This window comes from Aspergillus niger (assembly GCF_000002855.4).
Source record: "Aspergillus niger supercontig An15".
NCBI classification, from domain to species: Eukaryota; Fungi; Ascomycota; class Eurotiomycetes; order Eurotiales; family Aspergillaceae; genus Aspergillus; species Aspergillus niger.
Window position 1 is genome coordinate 1,158,747 of NT_166530.1, and position 24,265 is coordinate 1,183,011.

Below are 24,265 nucleotides of genomic sequence, written 5' to 3' on the forward strand. Positions count from 1 at the left end.
TCGCATACCTACTTTGAGAGTTTGCGGCAGGGAAAACGCACGACTGAAGAGTTGGTCATTAAGAGAACGAGGATATATGACTTGCTTGGGAATGAAGATCCGAGCCCGACAGAGGCAATCTATCGCACGGATCATTGGTTAAGAGGTCGGAACATGGATCGAGAGGAGTTCTTGAAGGTGTTCTGGGGTATGTGTTTGTTTTTGAGCGATTATACAAGGGTTGTGTGATGGGATTGTTTCTGTCTACTTTCTGGGGTTTATCTTGGGTTAACTGTTATGTATGGTGTTCTGTTGTGTTATGTCTCTCTGGAGTTTGTTTCACCATATGCTGAGCGATTTCTGTCCTGTCCTGTTTGGAGTCACTTTGTTTGCTAAGTTGATTGGTTGATTATCGGAGTGAGAAGTCAAAACCACTCCGGATCGAAGTGAGTCGTCAATATCACTTCCTACTAATACCGATCATTGATTGATCCGTGGATTTAATTAAAACGTTCTATTGCTCAACGAAGACCTAATTGCTGGTTACATCAACATCCACCCAACAACTAGATCTCTTCTCCCCCCCCCGATCGATATAGATTCGACTTAGATCAAGCCAATCCTCGAATCACAGTAAATCATGGAATAATTTACTGAGACGCAACGCACTGGTAGTAGTAAGGGTTCCACTTCTTGCAAACGGAGCCGCTCTCGCACGTAGTAGGGCCAGTGTGGTTGATACCACCGCAGCGCTCGTACATCTTAGCAACACCGCCAGCGGAAGCGCTAGCGCTGGCACTGACAGCAGGGACGACGCTGGAAGTAGGGGCGGGGGCAACGACGGCCTCAGTGCTGGAAGCAGCAACCTTGGACTTGGACTTGGTCTTGTTCTTGCAGGCAGTCTTGGAGGACTTAGAAGAGGTGGCGAAGGTGGTGGGGGCCTGGGCCTGGCTGGTGACAGCGGAGGTGGCCTGCTGGACGGGGGCAGCAGAGCTGACGACGGGAGCGGCAGCTTCGGTGGTAGCAGCGGCGGCGGAAGAGGTGGACTCAACGACAGCAGCAGCGGAGGAAGAGACCTCGACGGCAGCCTGGGTGGCGGGGGTAGTAGCAGCGACAGCAGCGGAGGTGGTAGCAGCAGCAGCAGCGGAGGAAGATCCGGAGCTGGAGCCGGAGCTGGAGCCATCCCAGACATCCGGGCCGGGGATGGGGTAGCTGTCGAAGGAGTTGTAGATATCGAAGAGGATACCGGGGTCAGTGGCGGTGTAGACGCCGGGGATGGAGACACCGGAGGGAAGCTCGCTGGAGCCGTCGGAGGTGACCTTGAACTGGACACACTCCATGTAGAACTGGGCACCACCCTCGCGGTTACCCTCGTGGAGGGCAATGATCTCAGGGCGGAAGAGGTAGTTACCGGCGGGAACGTCGGGAACAGTGATGTTGTGCTTGCCCTTGTTGGCGATCAGGATGTCGGTGGCCCACTCGTCGGAGCTCTTGTGGTATCCGTCCTCGGCGATCTTGACCCAGTTGTTGCCGTTGGAGCCCTTGGCCGTCGGGGCCATGTAGACCTGGACGGGACCCTTGTGGGAGGAGGCGATGATGTCGTCGGAGTCGGAGCGGTCGCTGTGGTGCCACTCGAAGGTGACAACGTCACCGGCTTTGACGGAGAGGGTCTTAGAGGCGGCCTGGTCACCGTTGACGTTGCAGGTCATGTCGGTGGACGTGACGTCGGTGACGGGGCTGTTGCTGGGGGGACTGCGGATGTAGCCATCGGCGGAGTTACCGAGACCCTGGTCCTCGCCGTTGATCCAGACGGCCTGGACGGTGGTGTGGGCGGAAGCCAGCTTGGAAGCCGCTGCCAGAGCGAGCAAACTGTAGGTGGTAGTCTTCATGGTGGTAAGTGAAATGAAGGTGTTTTTAAGTTAGGGTTAAAGAATGAATGTGTGGTAAGAAGGAAGAGAACGTAGTTCGCAGAGAAGAAAGTAAGAAAAAAGAATGTACAGCTATCCTGGCTGATGAAAAGAATGCTTGATGGAAATATTGGAAGGCAGGTTCGCAGAGAGTGTTTTATATCAGGGCTCGGGCAGGGGAATGGGTAATGGAATGCCGGTTGAGCGGCGGAGGAGATGCGGGCCCTGCCAAGCCAGACGTTTCATCTTAATGCGATCCGGCCGCGATCCATGCTCCACAGAACAGGGTCAACTGGACCCTGGCGGAGTGCATTGCCATACCATCCGCCGGTTGCCAAGGGCGGCTGCTACAGCGGCGCCTTGGCTTCATTTTGCAGGCGCGTAGAGGGAGAGACACGGGTCATGGCCCTCTTCTTGGCCTGGCTAGTCTTACTCTCAGACACTTCCCATAGTGTGATAGTCAGACCATTAGCTGGCTAAACGGCCAATCGGGGCAAATCCCCGGCGTTTAGCCTTAAGCATGCCGGACCTTAATCTTGTTGTGGCCTTGGCTTCTTGCTGCAAAAGCTTTCTGTCAGCTTCGAAGGTGGGGACATTCGCCCTGACGGTGTCCCTGGTTCCAATAGCTTACCCTTTATCCTGAGAATTGTTGTATGTTAACCCCTGGTCAATCAGCAATTTAGCCAAGGAATTGTCCAATCTCTGTGTGCGCTCAGAGGGTGTTCTCAAGGATCCTGTTCATGAAACGGTAGTGTTAGTGAACCAAAATCAGTGATTTATTACGGATTTGCCGGTGATGAGTTTCAGGTCTCCGGTCGATAGCATGCTGCAGAACCAATCCCAGCCAATCCGGGTAAACTGATAATAATACTTGACTCGCATATGGGTCAGACAGCAGACAGCCTCGGCATTGTGTACACAATAAGTAGTAGAGCAAATCGTTCCCATGATGGGGAGATCTTTAATCAAAGTTAATCTACGATCATGTACAATAAGGGACGGCTGGCACAATACAGACGGCCTATGGTTGGAAAAGTGCGGTCTATCATCTGAAGTAGTTCAGTTCCGGTAGAATATGGTCCCTTTTATCCGGCAGCAGCTATTCTATGCCATTAGTAAGCTCGTATTCAGATGAGGTTTCTGAGGGCTAAAGACTGGTTTTCATACTGGCTATCTAAGAACATATATATTTGTAATAATATTGAATACTGTGAGTATCGGACACTTCAAAACAATCTCGAATATAGAGCCTTATAGCAATTGCGCCTTTGTTTCTCTATTTACAAAGAAATTAGATTGTTTTTGTGTGTAAATATCCGCTTATAACCTCACTAACAGTAGCGCACAGGCCTGACCAGATATACGAGAACCAGGATATTGTATAATATTCAGCAAATTAAGGAAACATATTTCATCCAATCAGCTCCTATGGCTCAGTTGGTAGAGCGCATGACTAGTAATCATGAGGTCCGCGGTTCGAATCCGCGTGGGAGCATTTCTTTTTCTTTTTGCCGTTTCAGATCCACATCCTTCCATCTATGTCCACACAGCACCGGTGTGATAGATCAGCAACAAATGTATGATTTTGTCCTCGACTGTCAACTCTTACGGCGGATGTTTCAAATAATTCTGTTACCGCATAAAACCCCGCACATGAGTGAAGACCGAGAAGGCAATGCCCAAAAGCAATCACACTATCCACACGTTGATTATAGATAACTGTTATATATGATCGCTAGCTGACGCGCCCGTAATTTGTTCAGATCTGAAATTAAGGAAATTTTGTCTGTGCTTATTTATATCTTCTCTTATCCGATTAGAACGTCCACAACGCGTGTTACTGGCAAGATGTACTGATAGGCTACAAGCCCATATGAGAACAGAGGAGAGATTATCTCACAGTCTACCTACAGCAATGAACTAAGTAAAGGCTTCCGACCCACAACCCTCATCAACTTGAGTGGCGGGGAATTTCCCTGTGCGCACAGACGCCGATGCTGCTCAACCAGTTTCTCTGCCTCTTGTGATGCGACCAGCGCGGTATCGACCTGCTTAGATCTCAGCAAAAGAAAGGCATAGAGTGTTCTAATTATCGCAGTGAGTCTCTCCTCGATCTCATAGCGCAGATCAGGGTTCTGGTGAGAGTTATAACACAGCCGCTCTACACCTACAAACCCAGCTGCTCGGCTCTCTTCATAAACCTTGGCTGAAGCCTGAAAGCATTTGCCTTCGGCTGCCAGTCCATAGTCAAAACAGCGATGAAGCTCACTGAGCACTGGTTAACCTTCCGTGAGGTAGGTTTCTTCGTCAATTTCCTCCCACTGGAGATAGCCACCGGGCTCTGCGGTCATATTAGTACCAACTCGTGAGGCAGCAATGCGATGTGCACAGGAAAGGGTTTGCCATACTCAATATATCATAGATATTTGCGATCGCAGCTTTGTAGTCAGCTTCCTCAAGGGCAGCGACTAGAAGACGAACGTGTACCAAGTCATAACGTTCCCGATGTTCTCGAGGAAATGGAATCGTCAGATCTTGAACAGAAAACTGGATCGCTCCTGGATTCTCAGGAAATTGCTCGGCTGAAATATCGAAGCCATGATAGTAGCGTTCAATTTGTGGTGTGTCCAGAAATTTCGACACATCTTGCAGCCAAATTCTGACAGAAAAATTGCCCATCAGCTCCAATGACCCGGTCTTGCACGGAGGGGACAGACTCACCCAGTTCCAGTAGCTATGTCTGCAACAGATCGAATTTCGTTGAGAGGGATTGAAGGATGAATGAGGGTATCTCCGCTTGTTTTGACTAGCACGCGATGCTGTAAGTCCAGTCTAGACTGGCATTAGAAAACTGTACGAGATAGTTCATAAGCATTGAAATATCTAAGATCATACCTCTCCGATTCTTTCTTATCCCTCTCGAAGCAATATTTGTCTTGAGTAGCCATTGTTGCGTTTCGCTGGCGTTTGTTCTCCCTCAGATGGGATAAGGGCGTTCTACCCTCCTTAAATACTATAGAACCCCCTTACTTGATTTCACTCACGATCTCGATCGTTACCCGGCGGTAGTTCTCTCACCAATCAGCATACTTCGCTTAGAGTATACCTTTAGGTGGCTATTGGTTCTTGTTTGTCGCTGAGGACTATTCAGCTCCACCGACTCGTGGAGTAGCTGCAGGAGCTGAAGAATTGCCACATTCCGCACCCCTCAGCCAGCCACCCCCAGAAGCGCGCACAACAAAGCGATTGGTGCTGCGTTGATGATCTAGACAACCTGCTTCGAGACTAAATGTTCTAACCGCGAAGCGTGTTCGCTGTTCATCTCGGCTATATTTTCCTCATGCCCTGGCAGACCGTCACAAAACGTGCTGATCTGTGCTCGCGCCTCTTCATAGCCACGTATCACGGAGATGCCCGGCTTATCACCAGGCCGGCTAAGCTTCCTTGAATTAGCTGCCTGTCTGATGTGGCGCGCACTTGAGAAATACCTAAGGGCTATTTTAGCAACCCCCATATCCTGCAGCAACATGGACCGAGAATAGTTTCTGCTCAGTCAACGACTGGTGGCGTCTGCACAGGCCCGTATACGAGGTTGGCTGAGAAGACTTATAATAGAAGGGGAAAGACAGCACTGTGAGCAAGATCTCAATGACACCCGGCATCTGGTCAAGCTTTCCATTTGCCGCTCTCGGGTGCCTGAATTGACCCCGCCTTTCAATGTGATCGTCTACCGTCGCGCCATAGTAGGATGTTTATGACCAAGTAGAGGGCCCCACAACTTTCACTGGCATCCTAGGGACTACGCCTTCGAGTTCCATTAGGAGCATCTTTTCTCCCCCGGAAGCACCCAACGACAAAAGTTTAGAGGACACTAAATCCACTGAAATTTGGACTTAAACCCAAGATTGAATATATCTCCTATGACTCGAGAGAGGTAATTTGGTCTCTATCTAGTGTCTCAAGTATCCTACATAGATACCCTGATCTACAGTTACTAGTCGCTTTGGGATCCTCCCCCATATAAAAGATATCTATGTAAAGGTAAGTATGCGATAGAAAGGCAACAATTAGGGATTCTAATCTTGTAGGCTTCCAGCTTATGGTAGCCAGAAATCAGATCAGACAGCAAATATCTTCCCGTGTAGGAGACTTCTCAGCTCCATGAGGATCTGGCCAGTAATTTAGGATGATAGTTTGGAGTTGGGAAGGCTTAGTGCCAAGCTGTTGTACTATCTCAATGGCTGCTCCAGAGTTCAAAGGGCTGTATTAAGTAAAATGATTATAGTATTGTTACTAACTATTTTCAGTGGGATTCGACTTTCGCACCAACACACCTTCGAGTCGCCTATAGATGCCTTCATAGGAAGAGCGATAAAACCTGCCATGAGCCAGAAGTCCGAACGTAGAGAGGTTTGGCCTATATTCACTCGAGGACGCAAGTATACTCCGGAAACCCAGAGAAAAAATTCTTCGCAGCCGCCTCACTCTCGTGCAACATTCCAACGTAGCCAACTCGAGAGTACGTGCCTCTCCCAGTCCGAATTAAAGCCAAGCCAGATAACTTCCAAAACTTTCTGGCCACATGAAAAGCTTCAATTGGCAGGCAGTAGATCTCGGCGCGCATTTCGCTCTTGACATCAAATATAACCTTGCACAAACCTGGCGGATATTTCACCGTAGTCTTATGACCTTCCACTTCAAGGGCCTCAAGGCTCTGTACAGACATGGCAGTGTCTTCCAAATTCGAGGCACTTGAAATGAGCTTTGCAGACGCGATGGGTCCTTTCAAGGTGACAGTGCCACTGCTCACTTGACCAGTCTCATCTTCTCCGCAAGGAATACATTCAGCGCCGATGACAAGTGCTAAAGAGCAAGCAGCTTTCCTCTGGACAATATCTGTGTCTGGAAACTTAACAGCACCGTCCACAGAAGCCCACGACCAGGAAGGGGCGCGATACAAAGGAGGTCTGCGACAGGGTTCAAAGATCTTCCAAGTCAAACAGCCGGGTAGATTCTGACGCCAAAGCCCAGCAAGATAAACGTCTTTGTCATAACCAAGATTTTCGAGGCGCTTCAGAACATCCTTTGCCAAGCCAGAAATGGCCACAAGCTTGTCCGAGGGAGCTGTAAGTTGGCAAGCCGAGAAAACATTCATGTTTGCGTACCACTCTTCGTAGATCCGGTCTCTGGGATCAATACTGTACCTTAGCCTTGGAGCATCAAGAAGCTGTTTCCAGAAGTGGTTATATTGGAAGACCGGCTGTGATAACGACGTTTCGTCATGATACCCTCCATTAGTATCGATATTGGCTCTGCGAGGACGATCATCACGCTCGTAAGCATTGTTCGGTTGAGTTTCACAGCAGGTACATTCTCTGCATTCCCAGAAAACTTGTTCCCGACCGAAGTGCAGAACACGTGGGCATAAAAGGCGTTCCTGCAAAATCCAACCTCGCTTTGGCAGAGGTTCTTGCCCAAATTTTCGTGGCAAAGGCCATCCTTTTTCTCCGCGAGACCTGAATGACTTAGGATCACTCGAATCATCGACACGTATGTTGACGATGCTAGGGGCAACTTTTGCAGAGTCGCGCGAGAAAAAACAGCCACCAGCATCGTTGCTAGAGCTTAATGCAGATATCCCCAGAAAAGCATTCCTGTAAACTTGCCCTATAGCTGCGGATTCTCTTTGCCAGTCCTCAGCAGAATCCTGGAGTATACAGAGACGGTCAATCCATATGTAACGGATTCTCAACCGTTCGATAATGGTGAAAGCGTCTCTGAATGTTTTTGGAAGGACAGAGAGTTGCTGGTACTCTCTGAGACTCTGGAATGTGTCTTTCAACAAGATCAAATTGGGGTTAGATGGTGTTGAGCCCCAGCAGTGGCTTAGAGTTATGTAGCGCTCCTCGGGCTGGATCTGTTGCCTCTCAACAACACGGAACATTTTCTTCTCAGAACTGATTGTATGTAGCTCTAATAGCCGGCTTGGGATAAACTTTGCCTCATCATGTTGGTAATCGCAAGTCGGATGTCCTTGAAGACACCGATTCAGCCACCGCTCAATTAACACCCACGTTGTCTGGTCGCCAGTAGATGCCCCTATTTCAAAGTTCAAGTTTTCATCCAGGCCTCCAATCATGCAAAGATGCAATCGCAAAATGTCAGCGTCATTGAGCGATATACTCTATGGAGCAAAGAAGGCTTGATCTTTGGCACATACCTTTATGCGGAATCATATCGTAGACGTGGTAAATCTCTCCATAGCACACCACCATTTTCACTTAACGAGGGTTCAATATGACCCTGAATACAGAAGAATATCCGACATCCTTCAGTTGCGTGTTAAGGGGATTTTCTATATCTTTCAATGACGCGAATTTGCAGCATACGACGCAGCCTTGCTCGATAGATGCCACAAAGGATTCTCTGGTGAGGTGATGTCCAAACAACCATCTTTCCGGCCCAAACTGGCTACCTTGGTCTCGAGTAGAGTCAGCACCGGAAATAAGGAACGGTCAATCCTGTGGGTTGCAAGGCATCCCATTTTTAGATTCGTCGTCTATCTTTAGCCGCCTTGTTCTTTCAGGGTCCCAGATACCCTCTAGCCCTTCTTTGCAGACTTTGTATAACATGACTTGAATACTTCGTTGCTTCTCCAATGACCCCCTTATGCCGATGAAAGACCTCCCACGGTCGTCGGCTCTGGCTTCCCCTCATCGGGCGTTTGTGCGGGCTTACCGAATCGGGAAAAGTTGCATGCAGCATAACCGTAGTGAAACTTAGTACCAATGACTGCTCCCGACCAGTATCATAGGGTGGTTATAGTTACTAAGACCATTAAGCCGAGTAGAGTGACTCATATTGAAGCTAGGTATCGAGAGGGTTAGTGAACTTGGCCAAAATGGCCTCATTTATTTACTATTCTGGGTATCATGAATTTGAGAAGGAATAAATTCAAGTACCCTTATGAATGAGGAGACAAATTGCCGTTAAAGAGACGAATCTAGTTCGAGACCTGTCAAGCACATCTCCACTATGCTCGGGTATAAGAACAGTTAACTCCGTTTTTCGGTTGCTGCCCGCAGCAGTAAGTATTAATATCCGGCCCAACAATTCAGGGTTGGCCTGCTTGTTTGGTCGAGATCATGGTCAACTTTGTTCATAATGGAGATATTATGGTGTATGATTTTCCACTTAGCGTAGACCTGAGCACCATCATGGTGCGTGGAGGTGTGGATCACTGTCATCCGGTTACATAAGGCCCGGACTTAGGCGATATAGCCTTTCATACCTCCGCTGAGATAGACCTGCCCTGGATGACATGACATCAACCAGTATTTACCTTGCAGGAATAACTGAGGATAGCGAGTATATAGCCATCCATGGGTATACCTTATAAATCTGTTGTGGAGCTCTCTCAATCCAAGCAAGTCCTCGCCATCACGTTGATTGTCCACCGATCTCAGTGCCTTGCACCACATCTCACAATGGCCTCCCTCGAGCAAGCCGCACAAACCTCCCCCCTCTTCCGCCACCGTCAACTGGCCCCTGCAGCGGCAGTACGCGTATCTCCCCTATGCCTTGGAGCCATGACATTCGGCGGCCGTCAAGAGTCACGTTACGGAGATTGTACTCGTGAAGATGCCTTTTCTATCCTCGACCACTTCTATAGCCAAGGAGGCAACTTCATCGACACAGCCAGTGCCTACCAAGAGGGACAATCGGAGATCTTGGTCGGCGAATGGATGGCATCACGCAACAACCGCGACCAGATCGTGCTCGCAACCAAGTACACAGCCGCCTACATGACACACCACAAAGATGCGATCCAGTCCAACTATGGCGGCAACAATGCCAAGTCCATGAAGGTCAGCGTTGAGCAATCCCTGCGTAAGCTCCAGACTTCCTACATCGATCTCCTCTACGTGCACTGGTGGGACTTCACCACCTCCATCCCGGAACTTATGCATGCGCTGAACGACCTCGTCGTGGCGGGGAAAGTCATTTACCTCGGTATTTCGGATACCCCCGCCTGGGTGGTGACCAAAGCGAATCAATATGCCCGGGATCACGGACTGCGTCCGTTCGCTATTTACCAGGGAATGTGGAGCGCCGCGATGCGGGACTTTGAGAGGGATATTATCCCCATGGCCAGGGAAGAAGGGATGGCGTTGTGCCCATACGGTGTGCTGAATCAGGGTCGGTTCCAGACGCGAGAGGGGTTCGAGGAGCGGGAGAAGCATAACCCCGGTCGCAAATTTATTCCCACGTCGGAGCATGATAAGAAGGTTTCTGCGGCTCTTGAAGATATTAGCACTGTTAAGGGCGTCAAGCTGCTTGATGTGGCTTTGGCCTATGTGTTGCAGAAGTCTGTCTACGTGTTCCCGATTATCGGTTGCAGGAAGATCGATCATATTAAGGGTAGCATTGCGAGCTTGAATGTGACCCTCACTGACGAAGAGATGGAGAAGGTTGATGCTGCTTACCCATTTGACTTTGGGTTCCCTCACACTTTCCTGAGTGGCTCGATGTTTGATCATTCTACTCCGAGAATGGCCGAGAAGCCAGGTGATGTCTGGCTGACCAAGGCCATGGGCAAGTTTGACTGGGTTGAGCAAACCAAGCCGATTAGACCGGCTTCTTAAATGTGATGATAGTAATGTTATGAATGGATTACACAAATATTGGAATGCCATATGCATCGTATCGGCACGGTGCTAGTTAATATAAGTTCCACTATAGATGCTCTGAATCTCAAACAAATCCTTATTCCATTCCCATAGAAATGTAAAGAAATAGAAAACGTGCTGATCGAAAAGTACAAAGGGGAGCCTGACAAAACCAATATGACAGCAACCCACAGTTTCCATGCTAGGCGAGCTGAACTATCACACCTATCCTGAATGATACTGCTCATAAGGATGATTGACTGGGTGCTGGCTCATCTGGTACATGTGATATTGATGATTTTTCCCATAGTTTGGTGCAGATGGCGGAAGCGAACGATAGACTGGTACCGTACCCATTGCAGGATAAGTCTGGACCCGGGGACCCCGTCTTACTTGAGAACAGCAGCAAGTGGTAATGGTCCAGGATACCAAAGAACACAAAGACAAGACCACACTAAACCATATAACTGTAAATGCGCGAGTGCCCCAGGTCCCAGTTATGTTGTGTGATTTCAGCTCCGTGGCAATTATACCCTTCAAGAGAACAAAATTGACTGTTGCGAGTGCCGCAGCTGACAGCAGGAATAAGAAAGCAACACTAGAGACAAGGCTGATGACAAAACAATTAAATGCCTTGTTTACGACGATAAGAGCTGCGAGGAGTTGGACGGCCGTGAGAAGAGTAGCCAAGACGTATGTAATTTGCATCCAGGTCGAGGTAGTTTTATATGCACGCAGTGAGCGTCGAAGGGCTGACGAAAGGTCGGTCTCCTTCCCTTCCTCGCCGGTAGCTTTCAGTACGTTGAAGTACGAGCCAGCTTGCGGGGACAGGCAATCCATTGTCGTGTCCCTATTATCGGTTTCACAGTAGCCCATTATGCCGACCAGGTAAGTCTTGTTAAACTGGCTCTCATCCCATGTTGTAACCAATGCATTCGAAGTGGAAATATTTCGGCTGTTCTGGACATCGAGCTGGACGCGACAAGTATATTAGCTTGAATGACCGAAATTGCAAATCATGCTTGAGCCTTACTTGGAAAAAATTGAGTCTTTCAAGTTCGTGACTTCCCATCTTCGTACATGCCAGGCCGATCACGATAAGACACAAGAGTGTCCCGATATTCAGCAAACATGAGGTGGACACAAGCAGAACTCGGTGAAAGTTCGCCATGGCTAGTGAATGCGATGGCTGCTATGCTGTCTGCAAAATAGCATTTGTTTATCCCCTGAGATGCCCTTTGAGCGATGAGCCATAGCTTATAAACTGGTGAAAACCAAACTGATGGAACGAAAACCTCTCAATATGCTTGGTAGCGAGAGACGAAATGAAATCCTGCTAGTCCCCATTATTAGCAACCCTAAATATCTTAGCCGTGACGAGGTTCAACTCTTGCTTAGACGTGGCTGGAATAACCTATTCAGAATAATTTAGGGCAAAAAATAGGTTAAAAGTCAAGCCAAAGTTTAAACTTCCGAGTGGGTCAGACCCGGATAAAATTGGGTAAGAGGCCGAAATACGGATGCGAACTTCCTATTCAGGAAAAGGTCCAGAACTTTCACCAGCACCCAGCCTTTCACGTTCCGGTCCTTGGTAGAGATCTTCGTGACTCCACCATCCTATACCAATATGACCGAGGACGCTCCGCGCTGAGCCACATGGGGCACTGGAACTTTTCAGGCACCACATGCGCCGAAAAAAATAGTACACCGGGGGGCCCTCTCCATCCTGACTTGAGCCACAATTAGTGACCAAGAATTGAGTTAGAATGCCAGTCTAATCCTTGCACCATTGGCCGAGACATATCGTTACACTACCAATTATGGGGCCAGGCCGATAGTTTTGGAACTCCTTCATGCAGAACCCCACCTGTACCCTGGCCCAGGGATTTGGGTTGAATGGGTGGTGCAAGTAGGCATTGCAATGACAAAACAAGCAGCTCCTCTCTGGGCGGTTAGCCCTACCCCTATTCCCTCGTATTTAAGGCACAGGTGTTCCTCTCGATCTCTGATTTCTCTAACAAAATCGAAGAATCCGAAGACATCCCATCTACATCATGGCAGACTCAGAGAAGGTGTACCGAGCTCACCCCAGAGACCTACCAACCTATGATCAAGCCACCTCAGAAGAGCTTCGCAGGATCACCCAGAACACTAGCTGGAACTATTCTCTCTTTGACTGTTGTTCACCAGGCACATTATGTCAGTAAATCCTATCCAATGCCCTTCCCACCAGCAATCCCTAACCGATGTATGTCTAGGTTTTACCAGCTGCTGCCTCCCATGCCTTGCTTTCGGCAAGACACAATCAAGACTTCGTGACCCGACCCTGCAAAGTTATGACTCGATCAACGGTGATGTTAGTTTGCTGGGCCACTTCCTACATAGTTCTGACTAACCTCGCCCAGTGTATGATCTGGTCCTTCCTTAGCCTTGGATTTTCACAATGGATCTACCAGACTATCAAAAGAGGCGAGCTGCGCAATAAGTATGGGATCCAGGGGTTTTGCTGTGGTGATTGCTGTGTGAGCATGTGCTGCGGCTGCTGCGCACTCATTCAAGAGGAAAAGGAGGCTGAAATACGCACCAGACCTCAGGTCACAGGATACCAAATGGCACCACAGATGGCGTATCCTCAATAAGCAGGCCGTGGTTACGCAGATTTGTTATATTTGTATTTATAGTGAAAGTATTATACCTAATTGTTGCACTGAACTTTGCTTTGAATGCGTGAATTCGAATATACACACACACATTTCTGGCTATTCTGTTACAAGTCTTTCTAGAGACCAACACGGCAATCCTTGTACTGTAGCGGGATTGTTCACTTTGGTGGTCGTTGTAGAGCTTTGATAGGTACCAAGTCTAATACTTCTAGAATTAAGCCTTGGAGTATCACAGCAATATCTCCGATAATTGGCGAGAATTGTTGGTAGTTTGATTAAGGCCCAAAGAAAGGTTGGCCAAAAGCGCCCCCGTTTTAATGTTAGTGTTGACGGTGGCTTCAACGGCTCGAAGATCGTCAGGGGTACGGCGATGGATGTTGAAAGTACTAATCTTGTTAGAATTTGTGGGATTTAGCCGTATTCATCAACCCACATAAAGTACTTTGTGGTCATTTAAGGGCGGTGGCACTGGACGACCCTAGGCCTCTCATTTATGTATGCAGGATCGAATAAATCCTTTTTGAGTCGTTTCGAAGTCTTGTCACCTGCCCAGGTCTGTTTGGTCCATTCTACCTGGTATATCCGATGATTGAGATTTAAGTACCATTTCAGGGCACAATGCCTTGGGTGGAAGTTCTCTGCTGGCCAGGGCCTAGTATAAAGCCTATTACTGATATGAGGTGCGGAAATAACAACTTCATTGGCTAGCAGAGTAGAATTCCACATTTGCCACTTCAGCGCATCAAGAGAAAGAAAACCGAACATTCTAACGTGCGCCTAATTGTAAAATATAGTATGTACTATGCTGAAGCACAGGGCTTCACCGAGAGAGGACCCACAAGGCATCCATGAGTGGAGAAAAGTCAAAATGCGAAAACGAACTTCCCAAACGGGATTTAGAGCCCTTGTCCCCACATCGCATGTTCGTCAGTTGGAGTGCCTGTTCGGTATCATTCACCCACCTCAGGGCAGTTCGTGCTCGCATTGTAGTCCTACATGGTTATTAAGCACATAATTCCATGAAACTTAGATCAATCCCATAGCCAAAACTAGAAAACCAACACCGACAATAAGATCCTACTCCTGTCCTTCTGACTACCCCTATCCTCCGTTTCATTGCTTGTGCGCTCTCCTTACATAATGAACATAACCTCCTGTTCCCCACCAGCAATCCCACTTCTGTCCGTCTATGGCGCGAAATACTTTCCCTCTCCGCCTCATGGGTGATTAACTTCGCCCACTTCGTCCCAGCCACATTCAAGTACAACCACAACAACGTGGACGTACAGAATGCCCGCTTCTGTAACATCACGGTCACCTACACCCACCCCGGATACAAGGACATGTTCAATGTCGAGACGTGGCTCCCACCCCATGATAAATGGAATGGTATCTTACAAGTCACCGGAGGCGGAGGATGACAAGCTGGACGATGGGGTTTATCGCAATTCTTTATGGGCGGAGCCATCAGTGAAGGCTATGCCACTACCTCCACAGACGCAGGCTTAACAGATAACCTCAACCCGGCTTTCTGGGCCCTGGAACGTTTCGGAGACGTCGACATCATCTCTCTTCAGAATCTAGGATCCTAGTCGCTGAATGACCAGGCTATCACTGGAAACGAGGTGTTGGGGTGGGGGTGGGACATAAGATTTACTTCCGTTCCATTACAGCACACAATCGGTATCTTGGAGTCATCGCCATCTAGCGCAGTTCCATAGTATATCAGGGAGACAGTCATCCGGTGCTATATCCAAATCCATCGCCGTAAATGTACCATCGGTGCACATGACCGTGGAAGTCGCAATTTCAGGTATGTTGGCAGATAAGATCGAGCATGGTGAAGAGTTTGTTGTTGTACATGTTTTGTCACTCGGGGAGGGGGAGAGAGTGGGTGGAGGGCGAGGGTCGCGGTTAGACAAGGGGTTGAATGACATCGTTCGATGTGATTCCTGACGAGAGTGATGAATAGCAAAACAAGGAGGCAGAATCAAGTGGGAGAAAGAAGAAGAAAGCGCAGAGGGACAAGAATCGTGAGATGTGATGGTGGATGGATGGACAGAACCCAGCGCTTAGTGGAGGCGGGACACTAACATTTTAGTCCCTGTCTAGACACCCGTGCAGCGCCACGCGGAAGTCAGTGCCCAGGTAGATCATACGCAGCCTCACCTCTCAGTCTACATCTCGGACATCCTGGATTAATTACTTAAAATCACTGGGATTGTCCACTGTATATGTAGCATCGTAACTTTCTCGATAGAATTTGGAATTGACAGCCTTGGAACCCGTTCTTGATTTGCAACCGCAAACTGCCACCTTGGCTGGTAAATGGAATAGACCGGCCATGATGCGTCAAAGCTCAACTATGGCCTCATTTTCTTTTTGCTACTGCTTTGTATGGGCTTACACATTTCAATTCTACTCATAGATTAAAGAAAGCCATCTGACAATTCCTTCCTCTTCACAATCAGTTCAGTATTGGTCTGGATATTCAACAACACCTGAAAAGTTCACCCTGTAAATGCTAGCAATAGCTAATTCCCAGACTTCTCTCTATTATTGCCCCGTAGTGAGTACAGTCCTCGAATTCTGAAGACTTAACACCGCCTACTGCACTGCTGACAGAGCTTACTGAAGAATTGCTGGGCTTTGTGGCAGATCGACTTCAGCTCTACAATCCTCATTCACTGCCAACGAGAGGGACCCACAACAAATGAGCAGACCTTCTGAGTGTTATCTCCTCACCTGCAATTTACCTAACCTCATCTCACATTAATTTTTACTACAAAATCATCTCCCCCTACAACTTCAACTATCATCATCATCATCATCCATCATTCTTGGTCCGATCCGATTCATCATCGTGTCTATTCAGAATGTACTCTTCCCCAAGCGGTAGTTGTGCCAAGTGCGGGAAACATACATCCCTGCAGTGTGCTGGCTGCAAAGGCGCCCCGGAATACTTCCCTGGCGATGTTAAAAGCATCTTCTACTGCAGTACAGCCTGCCAGAGGGCCCATCGAACGATCCACAAGCCCGATTGTATGTCCATGACTCGTCGGAAGAAGCTTCTGCGGGCTGCTATCGTCGCCAAGGAGGCATTCTTGGTGTACAGAGCTGTCGAATATGATCTTGAACTTTCCAAGATTGAACGACGGGGCGACACTCTTTACCTCTCTGACAACCAGAAGAATCTGGACATTCCTCCCCGGCGCGGCCCCTTTCCTGAATATCTGACTGCCGACCCGGTGTATCGGGAAGCCGCTTTGACATGGTTCCAATGCGACGCTGCTCACGCCCTGTCGAGCCGTCATATAAGCAAGCTCCTAGCAGGTATGATCAACTCCCAGCCTAAGTCTCCTCCATTTACACGCTGAAATACGTGAAACTGACACCAACAAGACGTCCCCTGCGCGATTGAGATGTTTTCGCTCCGAATCGGAAAGCCGCATTTCATAACGCAGGTCATTCCCGGCCCCGACTCACCCAACATCCCCAGCCTCGACGCCTCAACCATGCCCCATTCAGTGTTGAAGGTCGATCTTCAACTGTCGTCTTTTACTGAGAGCTGGATTGTCGACCTCACAGGTGCTCAGTACGGCTTCCAAGAAGTCCTTGTTCCTTTCCTCAAGTACATGGAAAATAAGGAATGCGAATTAGTGGATCCCCCAGAGTCCTTCGACATCACTCAGACACATGACCTGGACATCTTGATGAAAGAATACCCTTCTGGAGTCCGGCGAGCTATAGCATGTGCGGAGCGTCCGGCACGGCTGCGTTTTGCTGCTTTTGTGGATACCATCGACAAGAAGATCTTGGAGGGGTCGCTTGGCGAGTTCGAGAATAAATTGAGTGCCTTTCGATTGGCATTGAGGCAGCACATGTCGAACAATACCCAGCGTGTTTGAAGGTTTGCTTTAAGTGTTGATACTCTAAGATATGAATCTGGGGAGGGAATCTATTTGGGATGCACCCACACAAAGAATGTTGAGAAAATAGCACATTAATCCTGTCGGGAAAATTGAAAGAGGATGGTGTCATTCATGACTGGGCATAACATACTGGGTGTTCTTTTTCTTACATGATAGTTCCATTGCGTGCGGCGGCCTAACGGTCAGTCAGTGACACCTGGACAGTGATCACATAATCCCCCATCAACTGGTTCCAATTTTCGACTGAAGATGTTTGCAAGTTGCTACCTAGCTGCCAAAGGATAAAAAGTCAATCTTAGCATACGAAAACCCAGATAATATAATGCAGCTGAGCCGTTCATCTGAAGAAACGATGTGCCGCACACGTCTTCACGTTCCATTCCTCAAAGTTGCCAAAGTCCAGTAAAAACCACAGCCAAAACAAGATAAGATTTCAAGCTGGGCATTGAGCTCGACGTAGATCCAGACGTCTTCCCCGAGCTACAACCAACCGACTCGAGATGGCTACCCATCGTAAGACACTCCAACAGAGTCGACTGGGTTTCCTTGGTCGCATTGCAGTAAGCGGAACAGTTATCCTCGCCGCAGTAGCTGTACTGATTGCTTTTGCAGCACTTTACTAAATAACCGTAAGGATCTTGTGTCCGATTAAGTCCTTGCTGCCAGATAGTAGTGGCGCAGTAATACGGATAAGGCAGATTGGGTATCCCACTGTGGCCCGCACATCGCTCCTGCTCCAGGGTACTGTTTGTGATGTTCATGGTGGCTCCCTAGACCGGCGGTGTACTGGGTTGTATTAGGAGAGATAACTTGGACACATCATGAGGACAGTTACTCACGGTATGAGCGTCGGACTAGAATGATTAACAATCTAAAAGAGAGAGTAGAACGAACAATAAAATGCTCAATGCCTTTCGGTAGCGGGTACTGAGTAGAAAGTTTCGAGCTACTTTTGGGGAGGTGCGGGGCTTATATGATTCCCAGGAGGTACATTTAGACCTAAATTTACGTAGCACTTCTTCACTCTCTAACTTTTGAGAGATCTCTTCGCTCCCTGAATCACAGAAGGACTTTCATCACTTGATATCTCACTAGGCGCAATTCTTTACTAAGTCAAGAGACCATATTTTTCAGAAGTGCGAGCGTTACATGCTGTGTGGCCATGAACAGCACCCCTCTGAAAGCCTAGCGGTAACATGGTCACTACAAACTACTATCACCTCTAGAGTAAACTATCCGTTATACAGGGTCGCAATTATCAGCTCAATAATTGGTTTTCGGATCGCGCTTGTATAATCTAAATGGTCCATGTACAATGTGATTCGAAGGATGATTGCATTTCGGCGTCTCCAGACTTCCCCACGGAGACCCTGCATCGCAGGGAAGATGGTTGGGCCAAAATCCTGACATCTTGGCGGAATCCCCCATGCCAATCATGTGTGCACTAGTGCACTTAGTTTACACCAATGAATGAACGGTGTTCAATCTCTAAGTCCTTTCAAAAAACATGGCTGCCTTACAAGTCTGACTAGTAATTCGACCTAAATCACTATACTTTCACTACTGATATATACCGAAATCCAATCCCTGAAATGAGTGGCAACAATTTGCTTCCTGAAAGGGCCATGTTTATGATTTCATATGGATAGTCAGAAGAGACAGATGACATTCTAAGACATAAGGCTCAGCGGGTGAGAGTGTCATATGATATGTTATAAGTGAAAGTAGCCTCTGACAGGTCGCACGGCCCCTTGAGTTGGTAATGCATTCCCTGGTATCCTTGCTAGTGCATTGGGATCAGACTCATGCGACAATGACCTAACAACTACATGGGCCGCGATGTAACGTCACTAATGTCGTCCTTTTGTCAACTGAGACCGGAACACCTATTCGCTAGCTTTTTAAAAAGGAGAATAACGCGTTGTGCGAGAAGTGACAGTATAAGGGTCGCTACAGCGGCAAGATGCACTTGGGAATCTCAGGGACCTTGAAACACATAACCCACGATTCCATGATGATGATATTGATGTCTTTCTTGACACTTGCTGCAACTGCCTTAACGGCGCCATCGCTTCACATCCGGGAAGACCTCAGGTACGTTCGAGTAACAGTGCAACAACATAAGATCACATCCAAGCAGATTGTGGTGAGAGATAGCTCTACTGAAATATCATCGGCTCTGCCTGCTCAAATGTCTTGACAACCGGAGTGTTTGCCGACTTCGGTATCGTCGCAGATGTTGGGTCTAACGGCGATGGCAATATCACTGCCGGGACTTCCACCTTCAGCGTTCATGAGAATCCCCAGTATTCTGGTGGTATCACTTTTTACAGAATGTACAATGATAATGAGTCACTCATGGTGTGCGATGGCGTTCCTTTGCCCAGCACCGTCCAATTGAACCCAGTTAAAGTGGGCGACATATCCCCTTGTTTCAGCGATCAAGTCGACATAACTTTACAGCGAGCAGCGGAGACTGTCCACGTTATGGACACTTTTCCAATGCCTCGTCGTGAAGCAAATTCCACTGACGCTGTGTCTATGAGAAATTTGGAGCAGCGACAAACCGGCGCGTGCAGAATGTGGTCACCCGCTAAGGAAAGTTGGAGACGGCGATCCCCATCAGAACTATTGGCGGAAACAGTTGGGCGTGAGCCGATAATGCACTTTCCTTTGGTCTGGTGCTAGCGACTGATGTGCGACGAACAGGAGAATCTGGATTGCGGGAGCGCACACTATTGCACTGTTGGCGCATCTCAGTCAAAGTCGTATACAGTTGGATGGACGGCTACTGCAGATGCATCACAATGGATCTCTGGCGGCTTTGCGGTGCAAGCGAGCTGGACAACCGGGCTTGACTATCAATGCACTGCTAGCTCCCATCAGACCGTCTGTATCTGGTACAACACCGCTCATACTGCGTACACTGCCCAAAACGGACTTTACAACGTGTGCACGGGGTTCAACCCCAATAATGATGCCGGCTTCGTCATGTTCTCCCCAAACCAGAACAACAAAGGCGGTGGATTTTATTGCGTTATTGGCACATGCCGCAGCCAGGGGCAGAATTACTGGGACAAGAGTGGTCCTGCAGGTGGGCCTTGACTGATTTCAACTGGTACCAATGATGGTGGACATGAGACTTATTATTGTGAAGGGAGTGTGTTATTAGTGGATCAGCTGTATTAGAAAATGTTTTTCTCTGATTAAGTCTTGGCAAAGAAGTCTCATGTCTTAGTTGGTCTGAAGACCACAGTCTCAAGTCAGAATCAGGCTTGTGAAAGCGTATGCACCTTCCTGCTTCCATGTCCTGGTTCACAGCCTCTCGGACAGATGCAACGGGACACAAGTCCTTACGGACGGAGCTGATATATAAAGACAATAGGTGAGAATAATCGATCACAAGTGAGGTTGGACTGCTTGGTAGGGCAGTCACTTGTTCGGACCATTATCAGACGAGAGGGGGTATCCACTAGGAACCGACCGAATAGTAGGGACCCACTAGAGAGGAGGGACCAACTCAAGATCATGAGCTCCGTGGAGGGTAGGAATCCACTACAAAGGAAACCACTATATTCCAGAGCCATCCGAGTATAGGACCGGATAAAGCAAGGATATACGGAGAGTCAGGTGGCACCAAACAGTAGAATAGAGACCCATCGCAATTATGGACCGACTAAAATGCTCTACTTCCGATAAGATATTCTACTTGTCTTAAAGGTGTCCTTTTTAAGGCAGTTCTTTCTATTATCCCGACTGGGCTCACGAAATGTCCGTAGGATATGCCCGATTTGATACGGCGCAGTATTGTTTTGTGGCTGTACATACTGATTTTGAATCTTGCTTATCGTTCTGTGGTCATGTAACCTTATGTCCTAAAGGCGCTTAACCGAACGGCTTGTGGCGCGTTTGCTAAACTCGGAAGGTGGATTTAATCGCGGGTTTTGTTTAGCGCGTGTTCGGTTATCAAGCATCGATAACTATTGTAAGGAAAGACCATATCGTGTAGGGCGGTCCAAAAGTGGAGCTGATACATTACAGACCCTCAGACAGCATTAGCAGTATAGGGAAAGCCTCATAATTGATGTGAACATTGGCGCATGCTAACTTTGAGTATGACCATGGCACGTTCACCCACCAACCCTACGCGATGTGGGGCAAAATAATAGAACATAGCAGTTTCGGAATTTCCCGCCAGGTGTCTTTCTCGCATTTCCCCTTGGAAAGCACCGAGGCAGGACCATCTGGGTGGAGGATGGGTAGATTTAGGCCATTCTACCTGCCTTGGGCAGGTAGCGATAACAATTAACGTAAACCTTGGGGTATTTGTCTCAACGAACCCTGTATTGCTGATTTTCAGCACACTCAGTCGGGAAAGGATCTCACACAGCAGATGCTGAAGTTCTTTTCCGGTACAGCTGATATAGCTAGGTTTATGAAACTTTTTATTGAGTATAGTAATCTGTCATTCGTACCTGCGGACATACTGTGATATAATGAAGTACAAAATTAACAGTCCGTGACTCAGCGACAGGGCCACCTCTCCTCCGTTACTCCATCCCATGTAATTCCAGATACTTCGCACAAGTGGAGTAACCATTGCGATATAAGGTAGGCTAAAAGATTAGCTTCAAAAATTTGGAAAGCATTAATCTAAGAAATCATACTTACGTCCACGGACTTTGCACGATATTCCGAAGAACAGTAACGGTTCGCGAAGGTGTTGCCGAAGAGGAGGAGTGAGAAATTGACGTCGTGGCTTTTTCATTGGTACCCATTTTGTTTTATTCGACAGTAGAAAATATTAGCACCGCTGGAGGCAAGGATATATTGTGTGGAACAGTTGCACCCAGGTACCTAATGGTAGATGATTAGAAGTCCGGTGGCTACTTCGAGGTATTTATGTACGAAGGCTAGCGCTAACCCCACTAGCTTTGCAAGGGTTCGTAGGCCGGCTATCAACTGTTCCCCAACTCCACATCGGAGACCCATGGTTCCTCTCATACTAAAAGCACCATTATTTCAATAGCTCATTTTTATGTGGGTAGCCATTATATTATGTCTCATGTGCAAACCGTACAATTCAAAGTCTTGTATGTTCTAAGGAGAATCGCTCAACACCAACATACGGCTATAAATATGGCGTAGCGAACCCCCCAAAAATGATTTCCTAAGTGGCACAACCATCTTAAAGCATCAGCATGAAACTCTCAACCTTCCTCTTCTCTCTTCTGGCTACAAGCCAGGTCACTTTAGCGACACCAATTCCAATAGTGGATGTTGCTGAACTTCCTTCAGACACCGGTCTTGAAATCCGATCTCCTAACCCGGCTGACGAGCTGCTGGCGATTCTAGAGCAGCGGGATACTAGAGTCTGTGAGATACTTAATCGAACGATTCGTTCTATTGGTACCAGCAAATTTACGTATGGCGCATGCTCTCCTCTCGATCAACAATAATCCTCAAGGGACTAATAATTTCTAGGGTCGTCTATATCGTGATGGGCTCACGTCTTGCTCGACAAGTCTGTGAATATGCCGGTGGCAGTAGATGTGAGGAAATATCTTATATTATTTCAGACGGTCTCCTCTTGGCCTATGTTGCTGCCGCCCATTACTCTGGAGCCATTCCCGAAGGTCTACCGGGTAAGCGTGACGTCGATGTCTCCCAGGATTATTTCCAGCTGTGGGAGACTATGCTGTCAAGTAGTGGAGATATCTCCTATGATTATCTCACTCCTCTCTCGAATACCTCAAATACTCTTCCCTTGGTTAGACGCCAGGATCAGCCTTTACCGATCCACAGAATTCAGATTACTGGTTTCGCCCATAATAACTCTCCGAAGCACGATATCATCGCCAATCACTATGAAAATGGTGACACCGTTCTTCAACTTCCTCTTGCAGGAGGGGTTCCTGGTGCTAATGACACTGAAGGACTTGATTTGAGGAAGCGGTTTGACAACCCGGGGTTTAAGATTGCGTTCACTACCAGGGGTAGATCACAGCTCACTCAAGCCCATCAAAAGTCTATGGCACTGGCAGGAGCTGCTACATGGGCTGTCTATGCAGACAATGCCAATCACAAGATGGATGACTTCATCGGTTTTGCTGAGACTGATCATGCGGCTAACTTCTACTACCGAATCATTCCGGAGCTGAGAGGATTCGGAACTAATTACGAGACTGTTGATATTTGTGGGGGAATGGCATCGTACTTGTGAAGAGATTCGGCAAATGGTGAGGTCGCTGTCGTGGATATGAACCGATCATGCATTGCTTGTCAATGCATCCATCATCGCACTGACGACCAGTGAGGAAGTGATACGTGCACGAATTTATGACCGCATATGGAAAGAAAGAAATGAAGGTCATATTACCGATAAGGAAAAAGTTGCTAGGGTCAGTGTGGGTACGGGCTCAGTTTTCATGCATGAAGGGCAGTCGCTTTGGTTTGCAATTGACCTGACATGCATCATGTATGATATAAATCCTCATATTAGGAGGTGTGAGAAGGGAAAACTCCTATACTACTAAGACCAGAACAAGATTATAACTAATTTAAATCCTATATGAAAACCTTTTTTCTATTCTCCATATCTAAACAAGCAAAGCAACACCCAGAGTACCAGTATATACCACATAATTCGCACATACAACCTAGTATAACAACAGCACTAAGCATTAAGGCCGATGCCGATCGCTTGTGGCTTCCCGCCGGTCCCTCTCGCGCACTGGCCACCCATTCAAACCAGAGACAACAGCTAGGAAGTGTCTAGATAAAACTTGTCTAATGCATTGGCTATAATTTTAATTTTTTCCGTAGGTATGAGATGGGCAGATATGCGACCAAGAGGGGCATGAAGTGCGGAGTTGAGTCAGTCTGTTGAGGTAGGTTAAATGAGTCTCCTTCTGGTAGACACTTCACTCGAGTCTGTCCCCGTGACATCTCCTTCGGAGTCTAGTCTTTTCATCTCGCTGTATCAGAAACGAACTCAATATTGATAAGATTACAGGTATGGTCTTCCCTGACCTTCCCTGACCATCACAGCAGCTGATGATTCCCTATGACACAGGCGCTGTGGGGACCGGCCGTACTAACTAGTAGACGTTAGT

The 24,265-nt window shown here is 47.8% G+C and overlaps 12 protein-coding genes and 1 non-coding gene across 13 annotated transcripts; 6 read left to right on the forward strand and 7 right to left on the reverse strand.

Annotated features, from left to right (window-relative positions):
- Nucleotides 1-629: 629 nt before the first annotated feature.
- An15g04900 (uncharacterized protein) lies at nucleotides 630-1,868 on the reverse strand (the record flags this gene model as incomplete). The annotated part of the gene is made up of 1 exon (XM_059744678.1): nucleotides 630-1,868. One exon carries the CDS (start codon nucleotides 1,866-1,868, stop codon nucleotides 630-632), a length of 1,239 nt encoding a protein of 412 aa, XP_059602543.1.
- Nucleotides 1,869-3,308: 1,440 nt separating this feature from the next.
- On the forward strand, nucleotides 3,309-3,381 carry tRNA-Thr (AGT). Its single transcript has one exon. It is a non-coding gene; the product is annotated as a tRNA-Thr (tRNA).
- A 412-nt stretch (nucleotides 3,382-3,793) lies between these two features.
- On the reverse strand, nucleotides 3,794-4,834 carry An15g04920 (uncharacterized protein; the record flags this gene model as incomplete). Its single annotated transcript, XM_059744679.1, has 4 exons — nucleotides 3,794-4,021; nucleotides 4,058-4,119; nucleotides 4,295-4,620; nucleotides 4,782-4,834. 4 exons carry the CDS (start codon nucleotides 4,832-4,834, stop codon nucleotides 3,794-3,796), a joined length of 669 nt encoding a protein of 222 aa, XP_059602544.1.
- Nucleotides 4,835-6,309: 1,475 nt separating this feature from the next.
- Nucleotides 6,310-8,430, reverse strand: An15g04930 (uncharacterized protein; the record flags this gene model as incomplete). Its single annotated transcript, XM_059744680.1, has 3 exons — nucleotides 6,310-8,015; nucleotides 8,107-8,142; nucleotides 8,259-8,430. 3 exons carry the CDS (start codon nucleotides 8,428-8,430, stop codon nucleotides 6,310-6,312), a joined length of 1,914 nt encoding a protein of 637 aa, XP_059602545.1.
- Nucleotides 8,431-9,373: 943 nt separating this feature from the next.
- Nucleotides 9,374-10,531, forward strand: An15g04940 (uncharacterized protein; the record flags this gene model as incomplete). Its single annotated transcript, XM_001396989.1, has 1 exon — nucleotides 9,374-10,531. One exon carries the CDS (start codon nucleotides 9,374-9,376, stop codon nucleotides 10,529-10,531), a length of 1,158 nt encoding a protein of 385 aa, XP_001397026.1.
- Nucleotides 10,532-10,780: 249 nt separating this feature from the next.
- On the reverse strand, nucleotides 10,781-11,726 carry An15g04950 (uncharacterized protein; the record flags this gene model as incomplete). The annotated part of the gene is made up of 2 exons (XM_059744681.1): nucleotides 10,781-11,527; nucleotides 11,589-11,726. The coding sequence occupies 2 exons, from the start codon at nucleotides 11,724-11,726 to the stop codon at nucleotides 10,781-10,783; spliced, it is 885 nt and encodes a 294-aa protein (XP_059602546.1).
- A 935-nt stretch (nucleotides 11,727-12,661) lies between these two features.
- Nucleotides 12,662-13,194, forward strand: An15g04960 (uncharacterized protein; the record flags this gene model as incomplete). The annotated part of the gene is made up of 3 exons (XM_059744682.1): nucleotides 12,662-12,754; nucleotides 12,814-12,911; nucleotides 12,984-13,194. 3 exons carry the CDS (start codon nucleotides 12,662-12,664, stop codon nucleotides 13,192-13,194), a joined length of 402 nt encoding a protein of 133 aa, XP_059602547.1.
- Nucleotides 13,195-13,671: 477 nt separating this feature from the next.
- Nucleotides 13,672-14,594, reverse strand: An15g04970 (uncharacterized protein; the record flags this gene model as incomplete). The annotated part of the gene is made up of 3 exons (XM_059744683.1): nucleotides 13,672-13,995; nucleotides 14,181-14,210; nucleotides 14,541-14,594. The coding sequence occupies 3 exons, from the start codon at nucleotides 14,592-14,594 to the stop codon at nucleotides 13,672-13,674; spliced, it is 408 nt and encodes a 135-aa protein (XP_059602548.1).
- A 1,500-nt stretch (nucleotides 14,595-16,094) lies between these two features.
- An15g04980 (uncharacterized protein) lies at nucleotides 16,095-17,126 on the forward strand (the record flags this gene model as incomplete). Its single annotated transcript, XM_059744684.1, has 2 exons — nucleotides 16,095-16,551; nucleotides 16,621-17,126. 2 exons carry the CDS (start codon nucleotides 16,095-16,097, stop codon nucleotides 17,124-17,126), a joined length of 963 nt encoding a protein of 320 aa, XP_059602549.1.
- A 199-nt stretch (nucleotides 17,127-17,325) lies between these two features.
- Nucleotides 17,326-17,911, reverse strand: An15g04990 (uncharacterized protein; the record flags this gene model as incomplete). Its single annotated transcript, XM_059744685.1, has 2 exons — nucleotides 17,326-17,421; nucleotides 17,561-17,911. The coding sequence occupies 2 exons, from the start codon at nucleotides 17,909-17,911 to the stop codon at nucleotides 17,326-17,328; spliced, it is 447 nt and encodes a 148-aa protein (XP_059602550.1).
- A 1,253-nt stretch (nucleotides 17,912-19,164) lies between these two features.
- Nucleotides 19,165-20,255, forward strand: An15g05000 (hypothetical protein; the record flags this gene model as incomplete). The annotated part of the gene is made up of 3 exons (XM_059744686.1): nucleotides 19,165-19,244; nucleotides 19,484-19,800; nucleotides 19,927-20,255. The coding sequence occupies 3 exons, from the start codon at nucleotides 19,165-19,167 to the stop codon at nucleotides 20,253-20,255; spliced, it is 726 nt and encodes a 241-aa protein (XP_059602551.1).
- A 970-nt stretch (nucleotides 20,256-21,225) lies between these two features.
- An15g05010 (hypothetical protein) lies at nucleotides 21,226-21,928 on the reverse strand (the record flags this gene model as incomplete). The annotated part of the gene is made up of 3 exons (XM_001396996.3): nucleotides 21,226-21,568; nucleotides 21,626-21,766; nucleotides 21,822-21,928. The coding sequence occupies 3 exons, from the start codon at nucleotides 21,926-21,928 to the stop codon at nucleotides 21,226-21,228; spliced, it is 591 nt and encodes a 196-aa protein (XP_001397033.3).
- A 423-nt stretch (nucleotides 21,929-22,351) lies between these two features.
- On the forward strand, nucleotides 22,352-23,373 carry An15g05020 (hypothetical protein; the record flags this gene model as incomplete). The annotated part of the gene is made up of 2 exons (XM_001396997.1): nucleotides 22,352-22,575; nucleotides 22,635-23,373. 2 exons carry the CDS (start codon nucleotides 22,352-22,354, stop codon nucleotides 23,371-23,373), a joined length of 963 nt encoding a protein of 320 aa, XP_001397034.1.
- Nucleotides 23,374-24,265: the final 892 nt, after the last annotated feature.